Source organism: Mugil cephalus, chromosome 19, assembly GCF_022458985.1.
Source record: "Mugil cephalus isolate CIBA_MC_2020 chromosome 19, CIBA_Mcephalus_1.1, whole genome shotgun sequence".
NCBI lineage: Eukaryota > Metazoa > Chordata > Actinopteri > Mugiliformes > Mugilidae > Mugil > Mugil cephalus.
Window position 1 is genome coordinate 21177581 of NC_061788.1, and position 27794 is coordinate 21205374.

At 39.6% G+C, this 27794-nt stretch overlaps 2 protein-coding genes and 1 long non-coding RNA gene across 3 annotated transcripts; 2 read left to right on the forward strand and 1 right to left on the reverse strand.

Annotated features, from left to right (window-relative positions):
• Positions 1–8870, forward strand: zmp:0000001301 (rab9 effector protein with kelch motifs). Its single transcript, XM_047569135.1, has 19 exons — positions 1–116; positions 1209–1307; positions 1692–1764; positions 1932–1974; positions 2285–2363; positions 2496–2584; positions 2683–2829; positions 2934–2985; positions 3109–3209; positions 3778–3863; positions 4818–4899; positions 5009–5094; positions 5183–5270; positions 6331–6379; positions 6537–6627; positions 6796–6896; positions 7041–7125; positions 7373–7477; positions 7829–8870. Exons 2-19 carry the CDS (start codon positions 1246–1248, stop codon positions 7931–7933), a joined length of 1524 nt encoding a protein of 507 aa, XP_047425091.1. The 5' UTR covers positions 1–116; positions 1209–1245; the 3' UTR covers positions 7934–8870.
• LOC124996299 lies at positions 6943–11477 on the reverse strand. Its single transcript, XR_007110829.1, has 3 exons — positions 11340–11477; positions 7362–7590; positions 6943–7074 (listed from the first exon to the last, which is right to left on the reverse strand). It is a non-coding gene; the product is annotated as an uncharacterized LOC124996299 (long non-coding RNA).
• LOC124996298 (spindlin-1) lies at positions 11347–27031 on the forward strand. Its single transcript, XM_047569138.1, has 8 exons — positions 11347–11481; positions 18868–18955; positions 20611–20716; positions 22370–22418; positions 22542–22677; positions 22788–22905; positions 23468–23701; positions 23831–27031. Exons 3-8 carry the CDS (start codon positions 20677–20679, stop codon positions 24028–24030), a joined length of 777 nt encoding a protein of 258 aa, XP_047425094.1. The 5' UTR covers positions 11347–11481; positions 18868–18955; positions 20611–20676; the 3' UTR covers positions 24031–27031.
• Positions 27032–27794: the final 763 nt, after the last annotated feature.

Here is a 27794-nt window from a genome sequence, read left to right on the forward strand (position 1 = left end):
GTTGGACTGTGAGCGGAGATGACTCATCTGTTACTTAATGCAGCTTCAGTAAAAGAACGGCGGAATTAGAAAAACAACAGTTTAATTTCCTGACAGACACGAAGGCATCACACCAGGTAAGTTTCATGTTGCTGATGTTGTTTTTATAACCTACAATCCTTGGACAAAATACTGTCATTTGAATGCGTTATCATGCTAATACAGTGACCCCTTAGAGGAGAAACTGCATTCTATTTTGAAAATCCACTCACACATCTGCCATTGCTTAGTTTCAGCTGCGCAATGTGTTGAGATATGCACACCAGCCCGTTTCTATAAGAACGGCAGTTTAAAATATCAAAGTGAAAAATTTGTTGAATTAAATCAAAACTTCTTATCAAAAAACGAGGATGATAGGATAGGACATGAAGTGTATGCATTTAATTTCTGACACACGGCTTAGTCAGACATGCAGTTTGATGCCATGGATTTAATAACCAAGGTACCCATCAGACTAAATGACAGAATCATCACCCCTCATAAAATCATGAATCCACAAAAATAAAAGAACAAATTGCATGTTAAGGACTTGCACATTCACCATCTCCATACACCCCCAAAAGACATACCCTTCCCCATCCCCTTTCATACATACATCTGAGTGAGCCACTGCAAAAGGCAAAAAAAAAACAGAGCTAAAAGTGGCTGACAGAAGAGTAGAGCAACGTCCAGAAATGCAGTGAACATCTGCTATCCATCACGCAGCAGTTCAAAGGGATGTGAAGTTGATCAGCAGTGAAATGACTTGCATTAAAATCATTATTTCCTCATTATAATGAGAGATCGCAAATGATTTTACTTCCCCTGACAGTCATTAAGGAGGAGATCACAGCACAGCTGTTTGTTTGTTTGGCGGTAACCTCTGTAACATCGGTAACATCTGTATTGATTCTTTGTATTGTTGTATTGTTTTAGAGGGTTCATGAATCTGTGTAAGTGTGATGTTCATGATCTCTTTCTCTCTCTATGATATCCTGTTAAGAGCTCACGGCTTTTATACTTACCAGCAAACACTACTCATCGTTGTGGGTCCAGAATATACAGGAACCTACAACATAACAAAAAAAAAAAAAAAGAAATCATCATAAATTTTCAAATTCATTCATTCATCAAATTTTATAAAATTTCTTGTTGTTGTTGTGTGGGTGTGTGCGTGTGTATGTGGTTAGTACGATATTGGGAAAGTGGGGTACAGCAGCTGTGAAGATGGCATTAGCCAGTGGTCACTGGCTGGAGAAAGAGATCAGGGGAGAAGAGCCAAGTCCCAGGTGAGCATTGTTTCGCCATACAGGTCAACTAATATCTCACTGGTATAGATATAGCACAGAAAAACACTTCACTGGTGGAAACATTTAGTAGTTGGAATTGGTTAGACCCCATTTGGAAGTCTGTGCAGTAGACTTGTGCTTATGTCATTTCACAAATGTTATGTTATTGTAATTACTGAAAAACTAGATGAACATTTATCCACACACGCGCACATATTGAGTTATATATATGGTAGATATATGATTTTTAAATTTTAGCTGCAGTGTTGTTTACCCAAAACAGAGTAATGTGGTGGCGTAGCATTGAGAGAAACTAGAAAATGACATTTTGTTTGTGTTTGACACATGGTATGTGTTTTTATTTTTTCTATTTCTATTTTATAGACATGGCCACGCCTTAGCTGTTGCAGGAAATGTCGTCTTTGTTTTTGGTGGAGCCTGTACTATCAGCCAAGAGGTAACTTTAAATACTGTAGCAATAGAACGGAGTTGACATGTGAAGTTGTGCTCTACTACTTCCTTTTTATGTAGAGCATGAAGATGACATTAAAAGAATGTGAAAAGAGGAAAAGATGTGTAAAAGATTGACTGAATCATGAAATCTGCTTCTTCTTATTTATTTAGGAGGACATTCCTGTTTACTTTAACGACTTCTACATGTTAACAGGTACACATTAAAGAGAATGCTGATCATACTGTACAGTACCCCTCTCCCAAAGTCCTCAGAGATATATTTTATCTTGATATTTTCACTAAAAAAGACCAAAATTTGAGATGAGACAAGGCTTCACAGATCTGTCATTGCCTTCCTTCTAACTAGGTGGAAGGTGGAATAGCATCTACTTTGGTATTTGCATCTGAAGAATAAGACTTACTATATTAACATTTACAAACATCCCCTTGGTTGTGTATGCACTGTATAATGATTCTGTTGCAAGTTTGAGGAATAAATCATTCCCGGCTGTTGGTGCTTGTAGTTACCCCTGATTATGTGACGTGGGAGGAGATCCCTCAGAATGGAGAAGTTCCTTCCGCCAGAGAAGGACACACCCTCTGGTAAACTCATAACTTCTATTGTTAGTTATAAATATTAACTATTACCAGCCATGCACTTTGAGTTGAAAAAAAGTGTGAGTTTTTACTAGGATACAATAAACTACACACTGCTTTGTTTTGTCTCCTTCCCAGTGTTGTGAAAGGGAAACTGTATCTGTTTGGAGGAGTGTCCAGCCCTGATGCAACCGAATGTCTCCCAGGGGTCTACAGCTTTGACATAGGTGATGTTATTCAACTGATGGAGAGAAGAGGCCTTCATTCTGGGCAGTGCTTGCACTGCCAAAGTTTGTTTAGTGATGGTGTTCCCTCTTCCTAACAGTGTCTCTGACCTGGGAATGCTTAGAAGTTGGGGGTGTGGCCCTCAGAGCACTGAGACACAGCTCTGTTGCTGCTGTTGACAACATCTACGTGTATGGAGGCACTGTGGACAGGAATCCAACTGACGACCTCATGGTCTTTAACACAGGTTGGAAATAAGCATAATGTGATTGTCATATTTCCTTCCTTTATGTCTATAAAAACAATATTACATAATAAAGACCCATGTTTGTAATCTGTTTTCTCTTTCAGTGTCTCTCACGTGGACGCCAGTTAAAACGAGTGGATCGCTACCTCCTCGCCTGTGAGACACAATTTTTTTTAGTATTTACTAAATGTAATTTAATAAAGAAATGCTGTATCAAACTGTATGAACTCTTTAAAACGTACCGTGCTGACCTTCTCTAACCTTGCATGTGGTTTGTAGATGGGGTCAGAGTTTTGCTCTGGTTGGTGATCAGGTGTTTATGTTTGGAGGTTATGGAGCAGGAGGAGACTTCTGTAAAGACCTGTATGTTCTCACTACAGGTAAATGGGGACTGGATTCATCTCCAGATATTTAATTATGCACAACTTCTGTTCACTCACTAAAGTAGGGCATTTTAGACTTAGATTGAAATTCAAGAAAAACATTTCAATTATTCAATTCAATTATTTCAATTCAATTTTATTTACGCAATGCTAGTTACAATAAAACATGGCACAAGATGCTTTCTGAATGCAGAGTCTGAAACCCCCAGAGCAAGCACTAAGGCGACAGTGGCAGGGAAAATTTCCCTTTAACAGAAAGCAACATTGAGTAGAACCCAGCTCATACTCAAGATCCAATCTGCTTGAGGCCAGCAGAAACAGGAGGGAGGTAAGACAAAAGAGTAAGAAGGAGAGGGGAAACATATAAAACAAATAATAAAAAAAAACGCAATGCAAAATAAATACCTTTTAAAAGAAGAATTCCTTGAATCTGATATCAGTGTAAGGTCTGAGTGCACATGTGAAGTGAATCAATGTGTTTCACGTCAGCATACTCTGACTTCTTTTTTTTTTTTTTTAAAAAAAAGGTATGACCTCTGACCTCTGCATTTCTCCTTGTTTTCAGAGAACCTCATGTGGCAGAAATGGGAGGTGAGAGGAGAATCGCCTGTAGCCTGCATCGGGCACACACTGACTGCACACCATGATAAGGTAGCCACACACGCAAGTGCGCACGCACTCCCTCCGGTTTATTGTAATTCAAAGCAACTGAACTGGTGATATGTGAATGTAACAGTGACAAGTTAGAAATGACATTATGAGAAAGCTTGAGGGAACTACAAAAATAAAAGTTTATTTTAAATAAATTACAAACAGGTAAATACTTGCATGGTTACTGCAATGACAGTGAGACCCCTGAAGGTTTAACATTTTGATAAATGTGCCGTCATTGTATTAATAATAATTTTTCATTTTAGTTTAGCTCTGCATTTGAAGATTATTTCTTTTCTTGACATAATTGTAAAAATAAAAAAGGACCATCATGTGTCTCGACCATCTCAAATGAACAAGTCACCACAATAATAAAAAGGCACTTAAGGTTAAGGAAGTGTCATTGTTCAATGAATTGTTGGTTTTTGGTAGTCCGCTGTTATAACGTTCAGTGTTTTCAGGACATGTCAGTCTGCCCTGACCTCCCCCACATCCTTATTTTGTGGCTTTTGACGAGCACATCACATCTTCCTTTCTACCTGTCATAATAATTGCGGCCGCTAGTGGCCGCTGTCGTTGGTCAATAAATAGAAGCATACATAAAAGCATGAGTCGAGATAAATGGTTTTATTAGTGATACAAACAGAGAGTTCTTAAAAAGTAAAAACCGCTTACAACTATACATTTATAAAAGAAAAATATGAAATAATTTAATCAGTCTCATTAACCCAGTGAAACTTCTGTAAAGTATTGACATACCCGAGCCTACAAAACCAAAATGTCAACACAGAAAACATCATAGAATATATATTAATAATCTGGCAAACTAATTATTTTAAAGAATCAGTACTCAGTATATTATTATAGTATGTCAAAAAAATATATATAAAAACATCATTGTTTTCTCATGTGTTATATATGTCTTTGCTGTTCTTTTAAATACATTCGATGTAGGACATCTACCTGTTTGGTGGCAAAGTCACAAGTGAGGATGGCACGGTGACATCATCCAATGAAATCCACAAACTCAGCATTGGTGAGCAAGATCCTGCAGAGTAAAGTAAAACTGCAAAGCATTCCTCAGTTGTAAGTGAGACAAAAGTGGGAGTTACATTTTCAAAATATTTAACGCTGTTTCTGTCCAGCTAAGATGAAGTGGAAGCTTCCCCTATATGTTGGGATACCTCCGAGCCGTCGTCATGGGCACACTTCCTTCATCCTCCACAGCCATGTCAGCACACCGCTCAAGATTCAATTTTTTTTTTATTTAACTGTCACAATGATCATCATCATAATGTGTGTGTTTGTTTGGATGACAGCTGTATGTGTTTGGAGGGAGGGATGAAGAGCAGGATTTTAATGATCTGAAGGTGATGAAACTCATTAACCCTTCAGAGAGACAACCAGGTACAGTACAGGCATTTATTATATTTATTTTACGATATAGAGAGATATATTGGTCATTTAGTGATGCCACGTGTTGCTGGAAAAAAGGATGGGGGGTCATTGGTATTAAAGTTTCATACAGGGCAGACACTTTATTGTGTTGTAGAATTAATACCAAAGGTTAGATTTTTATCATCAGTGTGCACTCAGTAACCTGCAGAAGAAATACAAATATAAAATCTCTGTTTGGTACGAACCCCTTTGGCAGCAGTCTTCAACGAGTCGTCTTGGATAGGTCTTTACTGGCTTTGTACATCTAAATTTGAGTAGTTTGTATTTATTATTTTGCCTGTGAAATTAATTTAAGCTCTGTCAGACACAATGAAAAGCATCTGTAAACTGTTTTGCCTTTGGCTGGCCCACTCAAGGACACTCCAGTGTTTTCTTGGTTGGCTGATTTAGGGTTCCAGTCTCACTTTGACACGCTTTTATGGAGGATTTATTGGACAACTTTTCTGTATTTGGCTCCACACTCCTCTCAAGGGTGCAGGGAAATACCAGAATATCGTCAGAAAGATCAGTCAGTCAGTTTACTGTGTGATGGAGGCGATGGTATTAGCACTGTTTATACTGCTTGGGGTTCTGTCCAAGGAGACAATCTTTTTCCCTGTGCTCTCGGGGTAAATTTGGCAAATTCAAAGCAGGTTGTCATCTACTTTTTTTTTTTTTTTTTTTTTAATAAAAGAGCGGTTCTTGTCTAAAGTGTTTCTGATGGAAGTCATAGTGGCTTGGAACAATTTTTGAAACCATTGAAATTTACGTAAAGCAGATATCAGTGAAGTTCAAACATATCTCAAGGTAATTTAAACCAAGAAGAAGCACTGATTTACAACAATTGTGCTGTACCAAAGGGTCTGGTTACTTTGGGAAATCAGAAATCACAATTTTTGAGTTTTCATTCATCTTTAGACAGTTCTAGAAGCATGCTTGCACAAGAATGGGCACCATGAAGCTGTTTGGGGGTATTTTCAGTAGTAGAAGGTCAGTCAACTGATTAAAAGGCGGTTTTGTTTCTCTACAGTGATGAAGGAAATTCTGTCTGAGTTTGGCCTCCAAGGAGTCAGCCACAGGTCAGCAGCTGCTGTACACACCTGTGTGTCTGTTACGTTTGTTTTGTGTGTGGGTGTGCTCTGTGTGTGCGCAGTTTCAGGCTCTTGTCATGCTCTGTTTGAGTCTCATCTCTCAGTTTTAACACTTCGGTTTCACTTTGGTTTTGACTATTAACAGCTTCACTCCCACAAAGGTTCCCAATGTTCGCTATGACCTCAGTGAATACGCCCCATCCATGCAGACTAGGAATGCAGCAGCTAATTCACAGGTGACGTAACATAACACGTACAGACTGATCTGAGATTACATCCTATGTGAGTAATTGTACTTGCCCAGGCTTATATTCTCAGTCACATTCACACTACATTTGTTTCATATACAAAAAAAGTCATGTCATGTAACAATAATTCACATACTTTGATATTTCCCGCTGCAGGTGTGTGTTCACAGAGACTTCAGTGCAGTACGAGAGCAGGCAATGACAATGATTCAAACAGCTTTCACTCTGCTGGACCAGGAGTTCCAGAAACTGGATCGGTACATGTGCCGACTTCTGTTTAGTTTGTTTCGCATCTTTACATAAAAACGCACGTTGATGTACGGAACAAGTATTGAGTGGTAATTTTAATATCCATGTAACTGCTGAGCTTGGTCATTTTTTATTTCTTTTTGTTTTTCCAGAGAGAAATCTGAGTTGTCTAAAGCTGCTGCTGCTCTGCAAAGAGAGAAAGAAGCTCATGAGGCTCACAGACAACAACAGCAACAGGTTCACAGCTGTCTTAGTCTCATCTCTAATGAAATATATCTGATTTAATCCATCTGCTGAGTCTACTGTAATCCTCTGTAGTCACGTATATGCTAAAACATTTATCTATTTATCTGCCTCTATTTGTGTTAGCACTAATGCTAACATGTTAGCATGACATAATATCTTTCAGCATGACATTTGTGCTAAACAATTTGTTGTATTGAAAAATAAATGTGGAGTGCGTGTGGGTGTACCTGTGTGTCAGGAGCTGCAGGAGATGCTGGACCGGCATCGCTCTCAGAATGAGGCCTGGCTCCGAGCGAGAGCTGAGGAGAACGACCGTGAGAGGAGGGAGCTCTGCAGACTCAGAGTAAGCAAAGACATGTGCACGTCCGTCATCCATGTCACAGAAAATGAAGGCTTTTGTTGATTCCTCACAACGTCTGGTAAGCGTTTCGTGGGTTGCTCCTGTCCACGTGGTCCCTGATCGTAAACAGTGCGTAAACAGTTTGCTGGAATGTTTAGTCTGAAACGTCTCTACTGGCCACTTGGAAAAAAAACAAAACAGAAAAAAAAACAAAAAAAAAAAACAGGACTGTGTCCACCACCATTGATACAGACATTGCCTGCTTTTACCAAATACTTTACTATACTACTTTAATTTGAGACAATGTCAGATCCAACATGTGATGGTTTGTCTTTCTGATGTGTCTCTCGATAGGAGGAGGTGTTGCAAGAGCAAGACAGGCTGAAGGAAGAGCAGAGCAACGTCCAGAAACGCAGTGAACATCTGCTGTCCATCATGCAGCAGTTCAAAGGGATGTGAGATAGATAGATAGATAGATAGATAGATAGATAGATAGATAGATAGATAGATAGATAGATAGATAGATAGATAGATAGATAGATAGATAGATAGATAGATAGATAGATAGATAGATATGCAGACAGATGGATAAATAGTTTCACCTTTTATTCACTTAATGGTCTGTCTAACAGCAATAAAGTATTGCCATTTTAATCAATAGCTGTCTGAACAGTGTAAGCATTTCATAATGAAGACTGCATTTGTTCTTCTTTGTTCTTGGTGAACTGGTTTTAACACCAACCATCACATACATCCACACATCGATCATTGACAAAATGTCCATTTAAAACGGGGAGTTTTATTTTCGCAGTGCAGTACTACAGAAGCCAGGACTGATGACTGTTACCATGGTTACCACTATAAGGCTGATGCAGTACTGGCAATGTTGCTCTTACTTTCTGGTAACCAAGAAACCAAAAGAAGAATGTAACATATTTCTGGACTTGAAGGAATCTCTAATCACTGCATTTCAGAGGTCACTGTGGGCAGCAGATGGCTAATGGTCACCAGACACAGCACTGTATATCAGCTAATCAGTCTGAAAACAACCAGACCTAATCTGTTTTATATTTTAGATCTCTATTAATGTACATACGACAGGCATGTTGTTAGTATTTCAGCAACAACACTGAGCGTTCCCTCTGCTGCAGATAAGGAATCAACAATTAACAGCTCCTCAGATAATTCATGTCAGTGATCCCCAGTGTTCATGTAGCAGAAACATCGCCAACATCAGGTACTGGGAAGAGACTTATAGGGACTCAGACCTCCATCGTCATAGTGCTGCAAAGAAAGTCTGCATCCCCCAAAGCTAATTCCAGCTAGGATGAGCTGGACTACGGATGAGGGAAAGGCAGTCAAAGCAAGAGGTGACCCCTTGATGAAGACAGTGATGGTCATGCCTTCAGATGTGTTCTAAAGCGTAGAAGATAAAAACTATATAAAAACTTTGAATGAGCAGCTTGTGACTTGTACAGTTGCTGGAAACCAAACCAGGTCACAGAATAACTTGATACCAGGACTCGTTACCACAGAATTCTTCCTCTAAGCAATGAGATATGAATTCATAGCTGTGAGGTAGGGAGGTCATGATTTAGCTTATTTTGCTCTACTTTGCAGTGAGCACCAGACAAAAGTAAATGTGGGTCCTTCGTCTGATCACCATAATGAACATAGTTCGGTCTTATTATGGTCACATATCAACATTCATAAACTCACATTTTCTTTGTCGAACACAACTACATGATCAGATGTTGGAACAAAAACATTTTGATTGAAGATGTGAAAACTTGTTCCTTCTTCCTTTGATTGGAGCTAGATATGTACGCCACATATTCAGGAGCAGAATAACACGGCCACTAGGTAAATAAAATACATAATAAATAACAAAACATCAGAACATTTGTTTCATTTGTGTGATCCGTTTTCTATCACCTTGCCTTCTACTCTAGCTTTTAATGAGTAGACAGATTTCAGACAGGGGCACGTTGAGTACAGCTCGCCCCATTGGACTGGTGGAGTGGGGATGTATCAAATAGCACCTCTACAGCAGACTACTGGACATTTATAATGGCACCATAAAAAAACATCAAATAACCCCTAGAAGAATTCATTCATTCTGCTGTTAATATAGGCCCATTATTTCACAGAGAGACTGTTCTGCTTTGCACTGAATAGTGGAGTTAATACAAACTCGGTGTGTAGAGCATCCAGGTGATTTGGTTTTGTCCTAACTCTTGACTGATGGGTAAAGTACTGATTCTCCACTGACACATTAACACCATGGAGAAGAACCCAAAGCATCAGATGCCCAGTTTAGAATAACTAGGATGAGGTGCAGATGAAAAAGGTTTGCAGCTGTCATCTATATGTGAGTATGATGGTGATGATGTTGTGCATGTAATAATGAAAAAGCATAGGTAGTAGAACTATATTAGTCTGTTGCTATGTTGCTTGCTCGCTATACTCTTATAATAGGGCAACAGTTTCTGCTGTCAGGCCAACTAGCAGCTAAACCTGGATATAATAATGATAATGCTGTTACAACCCAACTACGATGACACCTCCATGTATATGCCAATGTATATATCGTGCATCTTTGTGACATATTGAGGCGTTGATTGATTGATATTGATATTATAGGGATGTCCTACTGTAGTTTCATTCATATACCCAGATGGTAGTATTATTCCTATGGTAAATATTAAGCATTCTTTATGTATATGCATGATGATTTGCATTTACATATATTCTTTCTAGTTGTGTGCATATTTATGAGAAAATTGTAATGTTTTATTTTAAATGGGGTGTTCTGGTGGGTTGGTGGGGGTGCAGCATTACTGATGTGCACCCAGGACACTACACAGGCAGGACCCCCCTCTGCCTTTCATTAACCTCACACAGAATGTGCACAATAAGATCCACTAATTGACAGAGAGATATTTGTTTCAATAACTCTCAAGGCACAGCCTCTATTCTAACTCACTTTATTAACCAATGAACTGTCACATCAGTCTGTCTGTTTGTCCCCCGGCCTGTCTGTCTGTATATCTGTTTATGTCTCTCTCTGTCTCCTCCACTGTCGCATTCAACAGAAGGACGGATCACTATTAAGCAAGGAACAACAGCGTAATGCACCAGTCGGCTTCTTTGTAGCTCCTCTTGGTTGCACTATTTGGCAATGGGAGGCAGGGGCGGGGAGAGGGACTGAGGAACGTCATGTCTGCGGCAATAATACCGGAAATGTGGTACGACGGTAAATTAAAAGCCGAGTTTTGCTTCGATCCGATAACCAATATTCGCTACTCTTAACATTTATATCAGTTTCTACTTTGACCTCAGTCACTACACTGATGTAATAATATAAGTACTATAAAAAAGAACGATATTAGATTAAATTGTTATATTAATAAAAATGTAAATTGATTAATACAAACACATTTTGTGCATGCACATCAAATTTTGAAACGATTACTCACATTTTACTGTAGAAGGAAATTGTTTTGAGTAGATTGCTAATGTTGTCAATGTAGCTACACATTATTAAGTTAATTTTCTGCTATTATTGTTTTTCTTTAGCTAACGACTCAGGCTTCAATTAATTATACACAGCACAAGCCATACGGTTTCCTTTGTCAGAGTAAAATTATTTCCAATATCTGCAAACATACACAGAATACAACATTTAAATCCCGCAGTTGTGGGGTTGTTGGAGTCTTGTTAAATGTTGTGGATACGCTAAGCTTATTTCATAGGATGAAATCCACTTCGTACATGAGTTCACCTTTTAACGTCACTAAAAGCGGCTACAATCGCCTTTATTGTGAAAGGCTTGACCGGACGTGTAGCGTTTCATCACTTCTACCTTAACTATTTTTGTGATGAGATGGCTGTGGAGTCTCAGTGGTTCCTGCGAAGTCGAAACGGGCTCTGTGGACAGACAGCAGGAGGCGAGAACCCCCTTCGCAGTCAGCTTCGACCTCCATTTTCCCCCTTAAATCATAACGGTAAGACAGAAACGAACATGCGCCTGCCTGTTAGCTAGCTAGTCACCCTGTGGGTAAACAAAACAAGAAAGCAAACAAAAACAAAACCAAAACACACTGAGCGTTCGTTTTGCTGGTTGCGTTCTCCCGCCGAGGGGGAGGGGCGGGGGAAGCAGCAAGCAGCAGCAGACAGCCAGAGACCTAACCCAGTCTGCTGCTGTCTTTCTGTCTGGGACATTTCTTCCTTTTCCGCTGAAATGCTGTCGGACAGTCCCTCCGTTGTCTGCTGGTATGGGGCCCCTGTCCGCCCCCTTTTCCTCTGATCCGAGGCTGTACATAATAGTGAGTTTGGGGGGAAAAAAAGCGAGCAACATGGCTGACGCTGCCCTGCAGAACCTGCTTGGTCGTGCAGTCAGTGCAGATGATGACTGTATATCCTCATTGTTATTATCATTTTAACCTCACTAGTTAAGCTAGATTATGTGCTCATTCACGACCAGCAGGAGAAAAAAAAACTAATGCTGCAGAAGGAAGGGGCCAGAAACTGCTGCCATGGTGAAGACTGTAAGCAGTAGAGGCAGCAGACCAAGGCTCCTGGTCTGCTGCTGCACTCATTCAAATGCAGTGAATAAAGTAGAAGTAAGTAACCTTTGTTGACAGCTGATTTGAATGCTCCAGTTTATGAGTGGCTTCGCCCTCTTTTCATCAACTTGTAACCAAAGCAAAGCAAAGGTCATCTGATGCCTGGTCCTGCAGGTAAAACTACAGCCCACCTGCTGGTCCTCATCTTTAACCCAACAAAAAACAAACCGTGTCCAAATGAGATATGAAGTGCTCAGAAATGTGTTACCTAAAAGCATGTGTGTGAAAGTTGTCAGTCAGTCATGGTTCATGGCATATCTGACATCAGGACAGCTGGTTTCTAGAACATGTATCACCGCTCATCCAAGAAGCTTCTCTAGTTCTTAAAGACTGGTGGGGGGTTGAGGTCTAAATAGGAAGTGGGTGTTTCGCGCATTAGGCTCACAGGCCAGGACCTGTCCACCTACACCTGAAGGAAAAACACTTTGAGGACAACAACATGCGCATTTCAGCCAGAGAAGACGGATGGTTTCAAAGAGGAGTAAAGGAAGACATCTGTGTCAGACTGGAAACCAGAAGAGGCTGACTGAGATATAACTTGCTGTTATGTCACAGTACAGTCTTAACATCTGTCCCCAAAGTGTTAACTCAGTTCACACCTTGAGTCTTGAGTCTCAGGACAATAATCGATCTTAAGTTTACCATTTATTGGAAAAAGAACATCACAAGTAAATATCTAAACCCCAGTCTGGATACTTACTTGTGTTTTAGGTGGACAAGTCCTACAGAGGTTCCTATGTTCCTATTTTACAGTACGTTTTCTATGCACGTTAAAAAAATGAATTATTGCCTTAGACCGACTTTAACTGGACAACTTAAGTGCATTTAAACACGTTGGTCCAACTAAGGAATTCAGCTCATCCAATTAAAACACCCAGATAATGCAACAGGAAATGGATTTTCTCCAGCATGTATACGCCTTCTAGACCCCAGACTAGATACTTACTTGTGTTTCAGCTGGACATCATATACAGATGTTCCTTTTTTAACCTCAACCCCCCACCAGTCCTTTGGAACTGATGAAGTTTCTTGAACGAGTGTCTTCAACAAACTCAAAGTCCAGTTGCCTCTGCGTGTTTTTTTGGATATTATTGCAGCATCTCTCTTCCCACATTCACAACCACAATTCATCCCCAGCTCAATAAAAGAATGCTAGTGGGCAGCTGTGGCTCAGTAGGTAGAGCGGGTTTGACCCAGAACCAGAGGAATAGTGGCCACATGCCAAGGTGTCCTTGAGCAAGAGTGGCTCCCAGTGCTTGGCACTCGAATGTGTGTGTTTGTGTGAACTAGTGTGTAGATGACGTATTTTGGGTACCAGTAGGTAGACAGTAAATAGAAAATAGGTACTATATAAATAGATGAGCTTTTACCCTATCCTGTGAATACTTAGTGTCGCCTTTACATGTTGACAGTTTTATAGAATTTGTGAACTTAACGATTATGAGATATCTGCGGAGAGATAATCAGGACAGATGAGTCTGGATGGCATTGGCAAGAATGCTAGCTGTGGTGTTAGAACAGAAGCATATTTGCAAACTAACTGCAGTTAGTTTGGTGTCCACAGGGATACTGAATGCAGATGTTCCAAACCACTTGGCTAACAAAATAGAACAATGTCCCTTAGGGTTTAGGATCTTGAGAATTTGGAGTCCAGGTCAGTACCTTGTACTGTTCTTCATGTTTTTTTGAGTGGTTCCTATAGTGTTTTTGTGTGTGTCTGTGTCAGACTGCATCCTGCTGAGGATGGCATGCTGCCATCATGGAGTGTCATTACTATGGGGTGGGGGTGCCTGGTCTGGTCTAGGTGGGTGCTACATGTCTTTGTAACATCCACATGAATACCAGGTCCAAACGTTTCCCAGCAGAACACTGAAATGTCACAGGATGGTCAATGTTATTTACTTCTCCTGTCAGTGGTTTTAATGTTGCTGATTGGAATTTTATTTTCCAGTGTGACTACTTTGGCAAAAAGGTAATTTGCGTTGCTTCGTGTTATTTTTCAGTCTTGTCACACCCACATGTCAAAGAATGATGGCCTTAAAGATTGAGCCTTGGCTTTCCCCTCATCAGTCAGTGCCTTTGTGTGGTAGTGTTCCAGATTCTGTTTCAAGGTTCAATTTGTTAAATTGTAACTCAACATATTTTTATAACCACAGCTTTGCTGTAGTGTTTTTCGAGACAGGTACAGCTCTGTTGTAATAATATAAATAATATCTTCTGATCTGAGGAATAAATAAATAAGTGGTAAAATACTGGTCTACTATATTACTACATTTCCATTACATTTTTTTAGTTGATGAAAGCCAGATTTTAGCAATCAGACATCTCTAATCCCTGTTATGCAACTGAGCCCCATTTTCCTATGGTTAATGACATGGTTAAGTAGCTTCCATGAAGATGAAATGTTAAAATGCACACACCAGGATTGGATGATTCAAGGGGTTAAAGGTCTTTTCATATCTTTCATACTCAACTCAAACTTTATTTATAAAGCCCCTTTAAGACAACAGCAGCTGATCAAGGTGATCTCAGAGGAAGTCACAGGATATATACAGAGAGAGATAAAAGATAATTAAAAGGAGAAAACACAATCATTAAAAACAGTCAATAAAAAGAAAAAGAAAATAAAAACATTAAACAATGAAAACTACTGTAAATCAATAGAACCACAATGCTTAGATCATATCACAATAATAACATCACTAAATTAAACTCTGACCATCTTGCTGTTTGGTAGTTCCCACAGGGTGCCTCCAGAGGTCAGTCATGACGCAGGCAGCTGGTTGAACAGAAGGTAAACGATAAAAAAGAAAAATATCTCTGCGTCCATTTAGAAATATTTCGAACCGATGATACATATGAATGAACAAATCTGTTTGCTCCACTTGCTTCAAAGAAACCCTGAAAAAACCTTCAGTGCTCCTGGAGCACAGCTCTGACAACCCCATCCTTCTGCATGATTTCTCCTTTGGAAATATCATCACCGAAGACTTGGTGAAGATACGCTCAAGCGCAGCAGAAACATACAAGACAAAACAAGGCCTTTTCATTCAGTGTTAAAGTGGTAACATGTGTTGAAAAGGAAATGCTAAGAAAAGTCTAGCTTTACAGTGCTTGCTGAATCGCGGTCATGAAGAACAGTTTGGGCAGTGTTGGGGCCTGATGTGATCCAGATGTTTTTGGAAGGAACAGAGGGAAACGTTCAGAGTTTGAAAGTTTTTCAGTCTGGGCTTTTTTACACTACCACTACAGTGTGTCTGTGGGGACAGATATTACTCACGTTGTGGGGTTATTGATCTGTTTACACAGTCACACTGTAGGTACCTGCTTGGCGGCAAAAAGTCATCCCCATGAGGGAAATCATTCAGTTTTAATGTAAAGGATTAAAGATATTTTTGGTTTACATTGGGTGAAGCCTGAAGGAAATTAATGTAAGTCAGCGTACCGTCTCTGAAGTGATGACAACATGACGGGGGTGTGTGTGTGTGTGTGTGTGCAAAGTTTCTTTTCTCCACTTCCAACGGAGCTCCACCTCTCAGGTTTCACTGTGCTAAAGTTCTAGGCTGGGCGGAATGACGTTCAGTCGTCGTTGTCCAGCATCATTCGTTCCTACAGGACAGCCGATGACTAATCATGTGTTGCCCGGGGCAACAGGAGGAAATCGCCACCAGCTGCAGCCAAACACCGCAAAATGTCTCATGTTTCTGGTAGGTTAGTTTCACTTGAAGTGTGCAGCAACATGTTTGAGGATTTAACGTCTGCTCAGCTGGTAAAACAGTTTGTCACAAACCCTGATGAAAGTTAAGGAATTAAAGCATCTTGCACCTTTTTGGATCAGAGTGCTGCTGTCTGCGATCAGGTTTCTAGGGGAATAATCTCCCTCTTTTGCTCGGTGATTGTGCCATCTGAGCCTGTGCATTGCTACCTGGCGAGGTAATATTCTGTAGTGAAAGGAATACAGCAAAGATGTAGCCTCTGATCTTGGGTCTTAAATATTTGCGTAATGACTGGGCATGTTTCAGCTTATCGACTGAGTCCTGTACTAATTTATAATTTACTCAGTTTTGGGGAAAAGGCCTTAACCAGACCAGGCACTCAGTAGTTAGATGATCAAATGTGTTATATAACACTGCCTGCAGATAAATAATACACTGCAGGCATTCTGTACAGGCTCCACTGGTATATAATTGAAGTGTCATGTTCAGAATATAAAACCCTTACAAGCTACTGACTGAACTGATGCTGCACCGTCACTCCTCCACCAAGCTATGTCTGGCGATCATGTGTGACACTGGATGTGCTAATGTTGAGTATGTTGCCAGTCAAATGGTGTGACATTTGTTTGTGTGTTTTTCACATGGCATGCTAAACACAGTGTGGTCAATACATGCTGATTATTATACATCTTATCTTAAGTAAAGGAAATTATATGTCAGGCAGATTCAGTGGTGGTGGTGGATTCACTGGTGTATAGCGAAAGGTATAACAAGCAGTGGCTTCAGCTAACAGGCTATACTTGGGTACACTTGTGTTTTCAGTTTCAGATAAGATTTGATCAACTTCCACAAGTTGACAGTCAGGTTTGTGTTTCAGTATGAAACTGAGAACTACATTTAGAATGTCCATGAACAAGTTGGTTGAGTCCTCACTGGTTTTTCTATCGCAAATTCAAAAAAAAAATGAAGTTTTCTTCAGTGTGGCCAGACCAAATGCTGCGTTGCATTTACCTCAGAGGTCAGAGGTCGGCGCTGGAAATGGCATCACACCTGAGTTATCACGGTTCTAGTTATGGAAGTCCGAAAACAAGATGGCCGTGTACACGAAAGCGGTTGCCTTGTCTGAATATAACTTGATGGAAACTTGTGTTCAGTATTTACATTTTTTTTGAGTGCAAAATGAAATTAATTAAAGAAAAAATCTTAATATTAACTGATACTATACATGTTGAACTAAATTTAGGCTATATCAGTACCCACATTGCAAATTGAACAGAGAACTTGAGCCTAGTTTTTTTACTAGAATTAGTTGCAGTGCTGAAATCTACAAGCCTACTTGAGGCTGAAATTTATAAAAGTATACAAAAGTTTTAATTGTAGATTAAAAAAAAAAACTGCACTATTAACACAGTTTGCCACAGTGGTGTTTGGCACTGTTTTGGTTTTACCAGGCTATTGTTTTCAGCCATTGTTAGCGTGACAAGGGCTTGTAGTTTCCATATAACACATGAAAAACTGAAACAACATTTCAACGTATGTATGTCAAAAAAAAAAGGCTGTACATCCAATTTAATGCAAGGAAAACAGAAGTGCTTATGAACGCAATATTACAGGAGCTTCTAATTACTGTTTTTACACGGGGCAACCATCTTGGTAACTCATCTCGGGGGTGGTGAGGGTTCTTCAACTTTCCAAGTAAGAAGTCCGACTTCGGGGGCATTCCACTTGAAAATTCCAACTTGGAATTCCGAGAACAAATGAAACATGAAAGTAGAGCTCCTCCTGGTGTCACCCAGGTCATAAGCTCCACCTTCTCCATGTTAGAGGATAGATTTGTGTAAGTTAATTATTTGATTCTATGGAAATGATGATGATATAGGTATTAAATTACCAGCTGCCATGCCAATAAATCCATAAAGTGGCCCTGTGAGACCCTGAGAGTAGGAATAAAATAACTGAATAAAGTACAGTGTATAATACAACACTTTATGGTAACTGGTGGAGGTAGAGCAGAGTGCAGCAACAAAAAGGCAAGTGAGGCTTGCGGAAGTGTGTGCAGGTCATCGATGATGCGACTCTGTGTGGCTCCACTCTCAGACGGTACTGACTGGCTCCAAACTCACAAAACAGCGCCACCCGTATCCCCGGGAAAGTAGCATCAGTTTGGCCAACGCAAGGAAGTGGCGACGCATTGTCCATATTTATGTACAGTCTATGGAGCAGACACAGTCAAAAAATAAACACGCTGGTCTTTTTTATGAAATGGAGGGAATTAGAGATCAGTGCACTGCAATTTAAGAAAACACACTCAGATAAACAAAACACAAGCACATTAAGAAACTGTCTCCAGCGATTTGACAACACATACACTGAAAATATTCACAACACCAGCAAATACTGAAACATGCTGCAAGTAGCACAAACAGGAACATCTCCAGGGGACACGTAAAAGTGATGAAAAATAAATGATGTGACATTATTAATGCCATCAATCTGCAAATGAAATGTTTATGTGAACTGACCAAGTAACAAAGTGGTAAAAGTTTCATGTGATCAGGACATTAAAATAAAAAACAAACAAATATTTCCCACACACACAACCAGTAGCAACTCAACATGAAGTTCTAAAACAGGACTGCTCCAGATTGATTCCTCACTCTTCAAAGTCGCCTGGAAGTATTTCCATTGTTGTTTGTGTTTGTTGCTGAACATTTCTGTATTTGCTTGTGGAATGAGTGTTTACAGTGTATGTCTTCTCAAACTGATGAAGACGTTTTCTTACTTTGCCCATGCTTTGTATATTTGCGTGTGTTTTCTTGAGTCAAAGTGCGTTAAGCTAGATTTACTAACATCTGCGATTTACTGTCATATTTAAAAGGATGTAGCTTTTTCAGGCCTCTGATCAGCAACAAAACTTTAATAATACGGTAATCTAGAATTTATTCTGCAATGCAGCAGGTCAACAATAGCTGTTACATTTAGTTTGATACAGTACATTAAATATCCGGCATGTTTGCTGAATTGTTAACTTTGTAATTTACTGTCATAGGTTTGATGCTGATTTTGTCGCACACTACAAAGACTGAGCCAGAAAACTGCTGAGAATCTCTGCAACACTCCTCAATCCTCTAGATTGGGTAACTATTGCTAATCCTTCATTTATCTTTTTCTTGCTTTAGTTGTCTATACAAACTAGCTTGCTAGATTGTGACTGGGTTCACATGTTGGTGATTTGCATATTAGCGTAATCTTTGTAGTGAATCATAACATACTAGTTTAAAGCCTCTTTTTAGCCACTATTAAAAAAAATAGTTTGAACTTTTCTGACGGTTCATTTTCTGATTTCTGGAGGTAATGCCAACAAGTCGTATTTGCACAACTCGAGTCGTATTAAAAAAATAAAGAGTTAAAACTCAAATACATTCTTGACAGAGGCACTAATTCTCTCCTGCCCTGTTGATGTGAGTCATATCCTGCCTCCTGCATGCTCCACCCAGTCCCCACCCTTTGCTTAACTACTCTATTATTCCACTAACAAGAACTTGTCTGACGCGGATGAGATTTCTGTTGTCTCCTACACATGTGAAAGGGCAGTAAACAGACCTGATTCTACAGACACCGTCTGTCAGAATGGAGCATGTTACACTTGCATGTTAATGATTACTATTTTAATATACTGACATGCTCAAATCAGCATGATTGCATTCAGCACTTTTAACCCTCCTATTATCTTTGGGGTCCATTTGACCCCATTCAGTGTTTAATATCTCTAAATATACGATTAACATATTAACATATTTAAAAAAAAATGTTGCTTCATATTTAATAACTTTTCTCATAGAAAACAAGAATACGTACTTAGAAATAGAGAGCCACTTAAACACACCTCTTTCCAATTTAAGGTCAGTCAGTGAGATTTTATGGTGATCTGCATATTTGGAATAGGATAGGATAGTATAGGACAGGTGTTCTGGATGTATGGGTGGAGTGAGGTGAGGGTTGGTATATTTAAAGAGTTATCAACAAACAAACCTGAAGTACCTGACACGTAAACTTGGGAATATTTTTTAATAATAATCGTGTTCTAGAGCATTTCTCAAATTTTCATGACTTGAAATTAACTATTATTAGGAACAGTCTGATCAAACAAAATAGGCGTATCAGTTTCCCCTGCTTCCAGTCTTTGTGTTAACTAGGCTAAACATGACCTGGAGGTAGGTTGGTATGTAGGAAAAAAAAAAAAAAGGATCTGACATCATATCTAGTGTTGCCAGATACTGCTGATGGCTTCCAGCTTAAAAGCTGTCTAATGGCAATACAATAGGCATATTCCTTTTTGCACAAACACAGCACATTCACTGTTGTCTGTCGCACACTCAAGCACAGCTGAATTTATGAGATCCTACTTATGGACCTTTGCAGAACAGGCTGTCCTGTCTGAAGCAGTCTCCTGAGTCTGAGTGACTCAGGAGATGAAGATGCTTCTGCCTTGGAAGGAATAAATGCACTTTGTTTTTTTACGAATTTGCACTGAAAAGTAATCAGAAAAACGGCCAAACTGAGCCCAAATTTTGTTCACCCATCCAACACTATTTTAATATGTGAAAATAAAATTCAAAACCACCTGGTACTCTCTGATCTGACACGGGTAATAAAGTGTTAGTGATGTCAGATGTGTTGGCCACCAGTAGGTGTCAGTAAAGCTTAAATGTTTGAACTCTTATTTGTGGCTGGTAGTAATTTGGTTCTGTGCTACAGAAGAGAACATGTTCTCCTCATGTTGTTGTCTCAGCTCTGGACAGGTTCGTGTTGTAGCTGTGTGGCTGGGCAGCCTGGCTGCCCCCCTGCCTCCAGATGAATGAAGAACACTCCGGGACACAGAGACACAGCTGATACAGGTCAGAGGTCACCGCCGCTACCATCACACGCAGCAACAAGCAGGAAGGATGTTTAACAACACAAACATACTTTTAGAGGTTTAAACTCACTGCCAGATGTATTCCAACAGAGTCCACTGTGATGAATTGTCATTGTGATATGTTCAAAGATACAGCTGTGTGGGATATTTGACTGTTGGTTTAACAAATGCAAATATTTCTACGACCATTGTCACAATTGTCCCTGGGTGCTTTGCATTGATGCCTACTGCTCAAAAGACTTTACAGTCACAATGACACATCTACATCCAGTTCATTCAGTTCAGTGGACTGCTCAAGCCACTCAAACCACCCTCTGGTTTGTGGACAACTCGCTCTACCTACTGAGCTACAGATGCCTCTAAATCTAAGCAGAGTGGCAGCTGAGTGAAAAGTTTAGATTAGTTTAGAAAATAACAGTATGGGAATCATAATCCTTTTAGAATATAGTGCCAAGGGATTAAAAGTTGTTATAAATTTGGCTGCTAAATATTATGTGGCAGCTGTGTGGCATTCTGTGTTAGTTCATGCACAAAGTACCTCACCCAAGGCCGGCAAGAGCAAAAATCCATCAGAGAAATCAAAGGTAGTTCAGTTTTGTAGCTGGTAGATGAAGGAGTGGAGAGGCTGTAAATCACATGACCTCACAGCACATCAAGTATGCTCTCCATTATGTAGGCAAACAACTTTTCATGCCAACAACAGAGAGAAGACGTGTGAGCAGAACATCAAAGAATTCACCACTAGATGTAGGTCAGCCTCAAAAACAGACCATACCACACTTCACCAAAACATCCAAAAATAAACAGCTACATTTCTGGATGAAAGAAAAATCCGCCTCCTAAACTTTGATCTGATGTGTAAAAAATGGTGGTCCTTGAGGATGGGTGGCTGCCAGCCAAACCGGCAAACTGGCACACACTTCACTGCTGACTGAAACAGCAAGATGAATGTAGAGGAACAAACTCATTTGACTTTATGTCACCTTAAATACAGGGCTGAAGCAACCAAAGAGCTTTTAAAGATAGATAACTGGTTTTAGAGAGGCGAGAGATGAAGGTGTCTGAAGTGAAGGTTTGAGAGCATCACCAGGAACGCAACAAAAGCATCTGCTGATGTCCGGGCTTTTGAGCCCTTAAGGTTACTTAATATGTTTTTCACTGGAAATAATCCACTCTAAGCAGTTCTGTTTCACTACACATCGTGTACATTCAGTCATGATATTTGTTATATCTGGACAGACTTCCTCCTGATTGAGTTGGTCTACTACCTTGAGGCGGTTATGATACTTTCAAACTGAATGAGCACAAGCACAGAACCTGAACAAAAACATATCCAAATACTTGGTATACATGACAATGTAAGACAAATTACAGCATTGCAGACAAAAATATAGCCCATATAAGGTCAATGTTAATGTTGATTACCACAGACCTGATATATGCTGTGGCTTTTTGATGGTAGATTGCATGGTATAATGTTTGTCTGTGCATGTATGGCATAGGGAATGGCCCATCAGTATGTAAATACCTGGGAGTGTTTTTAAAAATAGTCATCAGATCTGCTGTAAATATGCACAGAACCCATCACATCTTTCTTTAGTAAATGTGCTGTGACTTGTTTTTTTCTCCTCAGGGCATGCAGGTGTTTCTGCAAACATGATGAAGAAAAAGAATCCACACAAGTGAGTTAGGACGCTTTGCAGCTTCATTTATTTTTGTTAAGGCAGAAACACTTGGTCCCACATTAGATCACCTGCCAAATGCAACTCCACTTTCGGATAGTGTTGACTGTTATTTCATTTCAGAAAGCATAAGAGCAGTCTGGGTCCGACTACCAAAGTGCTGTCGCAACCACGACGCAACATCGTTGGCTGCAGGATCCAACATGTCTGGAAGGACGGAGGAGGACACGTGATCTGGAAAGGAACCGTACTTGACCAGGTAAATTTAGGGTCGAATAATTTAATGATTGCCATAAGGTTCACTAGATTCCCTAGATAGAAGAACAGATGGGGTGAGAAGCTTGTTTTATGTATATTTTTGTCCACCAGGTGCCAGTGAACCCATCTCTCTATTTAATAAAGTATGATGGATTCGACTGTGTTTATGGACTGGAGCTTCATAAAGATGAGAGGGTTCAAGGACTGGAAGTTCTGCCTGATAGGCTGGGTAAGACTGAACTTGAACAGACAAGCTATTTACTGAAACCCAAATGTTTAGATTTTAGAACATCTAAAACAGCTTAGAGCAGGGGTGTCAAACTCATTTTGGTTCAGGCGCAAAATACAGCCCAATTTGATCTCAAGGTGTATCAGACAGTTAACATGACAGCATAACAACCTATAAATAAATAAGGACATAAATAAGGACAACTTCAAAATTTCACCTTTGTTTTAGTGCTTAAGAAAAATATGTGCAATTTCTGCACAGTGCTTCCATCTGCTGTTTAGTTCTGGGTCTCAGTGTTGTTGTGTGCGACCCCTAACAAACCCCTGGACAAATTGAGAATAGCATTTTATCGAAAAATTACAGTTAACGTCTTCAGTGTAATTTTTCGCACTTCACAATTTAATCCTGCGGGGCAGTTTTGGCCCTATGGGTCGTATGTTTGACACCCCTGGCTTAGACTAAGGAGTTGTGTACCTCAGATGCCCTAGAACAACAAATCCTCACAAATTTGGCACAGGATGGAAAGTGATTTCAGTCTTGACTTGAATCTTCGTCCCCACAGCCAAATCTCGCCTGACAGACGTCAACCTGGCAGATACAATGATAGGCAAAGCTGTGGAGCACATGTTTGAGACAGAGGAGGGTCCAAAGGAGGAGTGGAGGGGGATGGTGCTGGCCCGGGCTCCCATCATGACCACATGGTTCTACATCACCTACGAGAAAGATCCCGTCCTATACATGTACCAGCTGCTGGATGACTATAAAGAAGGAGACCTCCGTATTATGCCTGACTCCAGTGAGTGAAGTTATGTTCTTTTCATTTTTTATTTTATTTTTTTTAAATTGGTGGTGGTGACATAGAACAACATTGTGGAATACACAAGGAATCACTGTTTTATTTTGTGGCTTGGCTGTCTCTCTGCAGACGACAGTGTCCCAACGGAGAGGGAACCTGGAGAGGTGGTGGACAGCCTGGTGGGTAAACAGGTGGAGTACGCCAAAGAGGACGGCGGAAAACGAACGGGCATGGTCATCCACCAGGTGGAGGCCAAACCGTCCGTCTACTTCATCAAGTTTGATGACGACTTCCTCATTTACGTGTACGACCTGGTCAAGACATCATAAGACTTTGCAGACCTCCTGAGGCCCCCCTCCTTCTACGTGACAGAAACAAAATGAAGCACTTGTTGAAACATCTGAAGCATTCAACCCAGCACTTGTTCCTTGCACCATGAAAGACAAGAATAGACTCAGAAAAAGATTTTTCAAAATGAAAACAGATAAGAAGACAATTTATCACAATCAACCTTTTTTCCCATCTGGGAATATTTAAGATGGAAGTCCTTCTTTAAACCCTGAAAATAGAGTAAAAAAAAACTTCCATGGTTTTATGTTACCTTTAATAGGGTCAAAAATTTCCGAGACTCTTTAATTACCTTCTGTACAAAGAGAAGGTGCCTAAAAGTTTTAAAGCAAATTTTGAAAAAAATGCTCTTTTTCGTTGGAGAGAACTTTTAGGAATACCATTCAAACTTGGTATGTAGAACACAACAGTGCTGATCAGTAAATACGTCACTGAACAGATTACTTGTAGCCAGCTCATTTCTGCTTAAAAAAACAAACAAACTTAAAGTGAAGTACACACGTTAAGTAAAGCATGGTCATTTCAAACCTACAATATTTCTGGAGTAGTCTTCAAAGATTTGTCATGATTGTTAGTGACACATCTGGCCACAGAAAATTGTGCAAACTCCCAGTGAAGCAATGTAGCCAGGAGCCAGTTGGCGGAAGGGCCTTGAAACAAAACAAGTTGTAACTACAGTGAAGAAGTAGCAGATTTTTGGACACAGAACCATGGGCAGCACAACTGTAAGGAAGCCCATTTCTGGCACTCAAAGAGACAAAATGGCCAAAATAGTTAGGAAAGATCAAAATAAAATATCGTCAGCGTGAGTCAGTATTGTCATATAGTAAGTAAAGTTTATGACACTCTAAAACAGTTTTACAGATTTGAATTTTTCAGTTAAGATGCAAAACTTTTTTTAAAAGATAAATATTTTTATTTTATTTTTTTTGGGCCAAGGTTATAGCAGGAAAACATCAAAATAAATCTTTTGATTTAATATCTCATCATTTTGATTAAGCAAACAAATGCTACCAAACTATATTGTAACTTTCACTTTATACTGCAGTATGTCAGAATTCTGATTAACCAAGAGTAGTTGTGTCTTTTATTTGTTCCACTACAAAAATGGACTTCCATATGACAAAGATCCAGGAAGCATAATAAACTGGCCCGAGGTTACCAGTTTGACAAGTTGGACTTTCTGAGGCCTTTGAAACAGTTGCCTCAGAATCTCAATCTTGTTGGTTACATCTCAAGAGGAACCATGGAGATTATCAAAAAATGTCTTTGGAAGTATCTCTAAAGCAAATTGTTCCTCTCGTTTAAACTGACTGAAGTGGAATACCTGTTCCCAGTTATTGTATAGAGAAAAACAAGATTTGTGATTTTTCATCACATTGTGCTGCAACAGGCTCTTTGTCACCAACTTCACAAAGGTCAACACATCGTCAACATCAGCCGCTAAAAACTGGGATTAAAAAAAAAAGGAGTCTTTCTGCAGGTTGCTTTCATCATTGCCAAAACCCCTTCCTGTTGTGAAGTAGTTTGAGTTGTTTGTTTGAGACGATCGGACAGCTTTTTCTTGTGATATCACTAAAGCCTTTCAGTTTGTTTTCGTGTTGTCTTTTCTAAGTGGTCAATGAAGGAGTAACTGGACGAAGACAATGAAACTGAGACTTGGCCAAAGCCCTTTCTGTCCTTTTGAAGTTTGCTTAACTTGTTACAGATGGCAGACAGCCACCTGGACCTTTGACTTCTGGGACTGATGGAAAGCATGGCTTAATGCTCCTTAAATCCCACAGGGAGAGATAAGAAATATATTCCCTGAACAGTTTGTGAGTGTGTTGGACTTTAAAGAGCACCAGAAGTGACAAGAAGAACTAATCTGCTGTAGCGCTACAGTCACATCATCAATCTCAAAGACACCAACACTTGCCAAGATGCATTGAAATTCTATTTCTGGTTCACTTCCATGTGTTCTTGTTAAAATTCTAACTGAAACAAAAGTTTCCCAGTCTGTATTCACACACAAACCAAATGTTTATGGATTCCTCATGGCATTATCTCCTGGACATCCAAAGAAATGCAGGCTTCCATGAGATGATCTGGTCCACTCCCCACCATGTTGAGAATATGCAGTAAGAGAGGTTGCAGTTGGTTTTATTTAATATATGAAGAGATTAACAACAAGTGAAGAGTTAAATTCTCATTCTCAAAAATGTACTTTTTATTTTATTTGGATTTACCGCAGACTGAAGGTTTTTCATAAACTGACGTTTTGTACTAATTTGAACTTGTGGTTCAAACATATCTGAGGCAATCGAGCTGTTTTTACTGGTTGGTGACTGATATTCTACTTTGCACTTTCAGTATTGTGTCACCCAGTTACATTTTTAAAAATGGAAACGGAGTGAAATGGAAAACAGGGCCTTAACCAAACCATTTGGTTTGAACATTGAAGCTGATGGCAGTCAGTTTATTGGTTTGATAAGTTTAAATTCTGAGAGCATCTCAAGCACTTAACACAGCTGGTATCATTTACTGTAATTTCCTACCAAATAATATAGTTGCATTGTCTGAATCTGTGTACAGAACAGTTGCGTATGTAAAACCTTCAGTGTGCATACTTCCTGTGATGTAGTTAGTTGCCGAGGCAGATTACAGCTGTTATATCCGCTATAAAAAAAAATGACAGACCCTCCCAGAGATCTGTATGTCACTGCACTTGTGTATCTGTTTTGATTTTTATGGAAAAAGAAGTATGATTGTGATCATCTCAGCAGGCACTAATTAGTTAACAAAAATAAAAAGGTTGTTACTAAAACTTAATTTCCACCCAGGTTATGCCCGGTTTAGTTCTGTTGCTATTATGATACCAGGTTATTGTGGTTAATGTTGGAATGACATGGGCCTTCGATCATTCTTCTGCCTTGTATCGTTTGTTTTTGTATGTTTAAAAGTGTATGTTAATGATTTTTATTAATGGAAAACCTGACACGCCGTCCTTTGTCTTCTTTCTGTCCTGATTCATTTTCATTTTATTTTAGAGCTAAGACTTATTGAACCTGAACTAATAGACCATTTTCTGGATTATACTTAATAGAAATATAGTATCAGTATAATAATTATACTTAAAAAGAAAGCACTGTATACCCACCTAGCATTGTAAAGTTATTATCTTGCTCAGTAACAGTAATGTCAGCCAAAACAGTTCAGCTTCTGTCAGACTCATTTTTTTTTCAGAGCAAACTCAGTGCTTCATCCCATCTAAAAGACTGAAGTTAAAACATAAAAGGACATTCTTCTTGTCAGTTGAAAGTATAAAGACATATTTATCCTCTAGCTGAACCTGCATTGAGAACAAAAGATGATTTTGTTCTTTTACTACATCTGACAACCAGCCCTATTTGCCCAAGACACAAATACTGTGTTTAGATAGATAATTATTTAGTGAGCTTCATGTCACAAGCAGGCGAACCCAGCAACTAAAGATTAGTTTTGTGTTTTGGAGTGTGCCACTTTAAAAATCTTAATGCAGCGCAACTGCAGTCTGAGAGCACTGAGCAGGGGGCGCTGAGTGCATGTTGACTTTTAATTCATTCTAATAAAGACACTAATTGCAATAATTCCACTTTGGGCAGGAACACTAGGCACTGTTTAACACTACTGATACTGAAGCATGATGGTAGCAGCATCATAAGAGGGCAGGAGCACTGCAGTCAAGCACAGAAAGGGCCCTTGAAAAAACTTCTCGGGGGTGGAG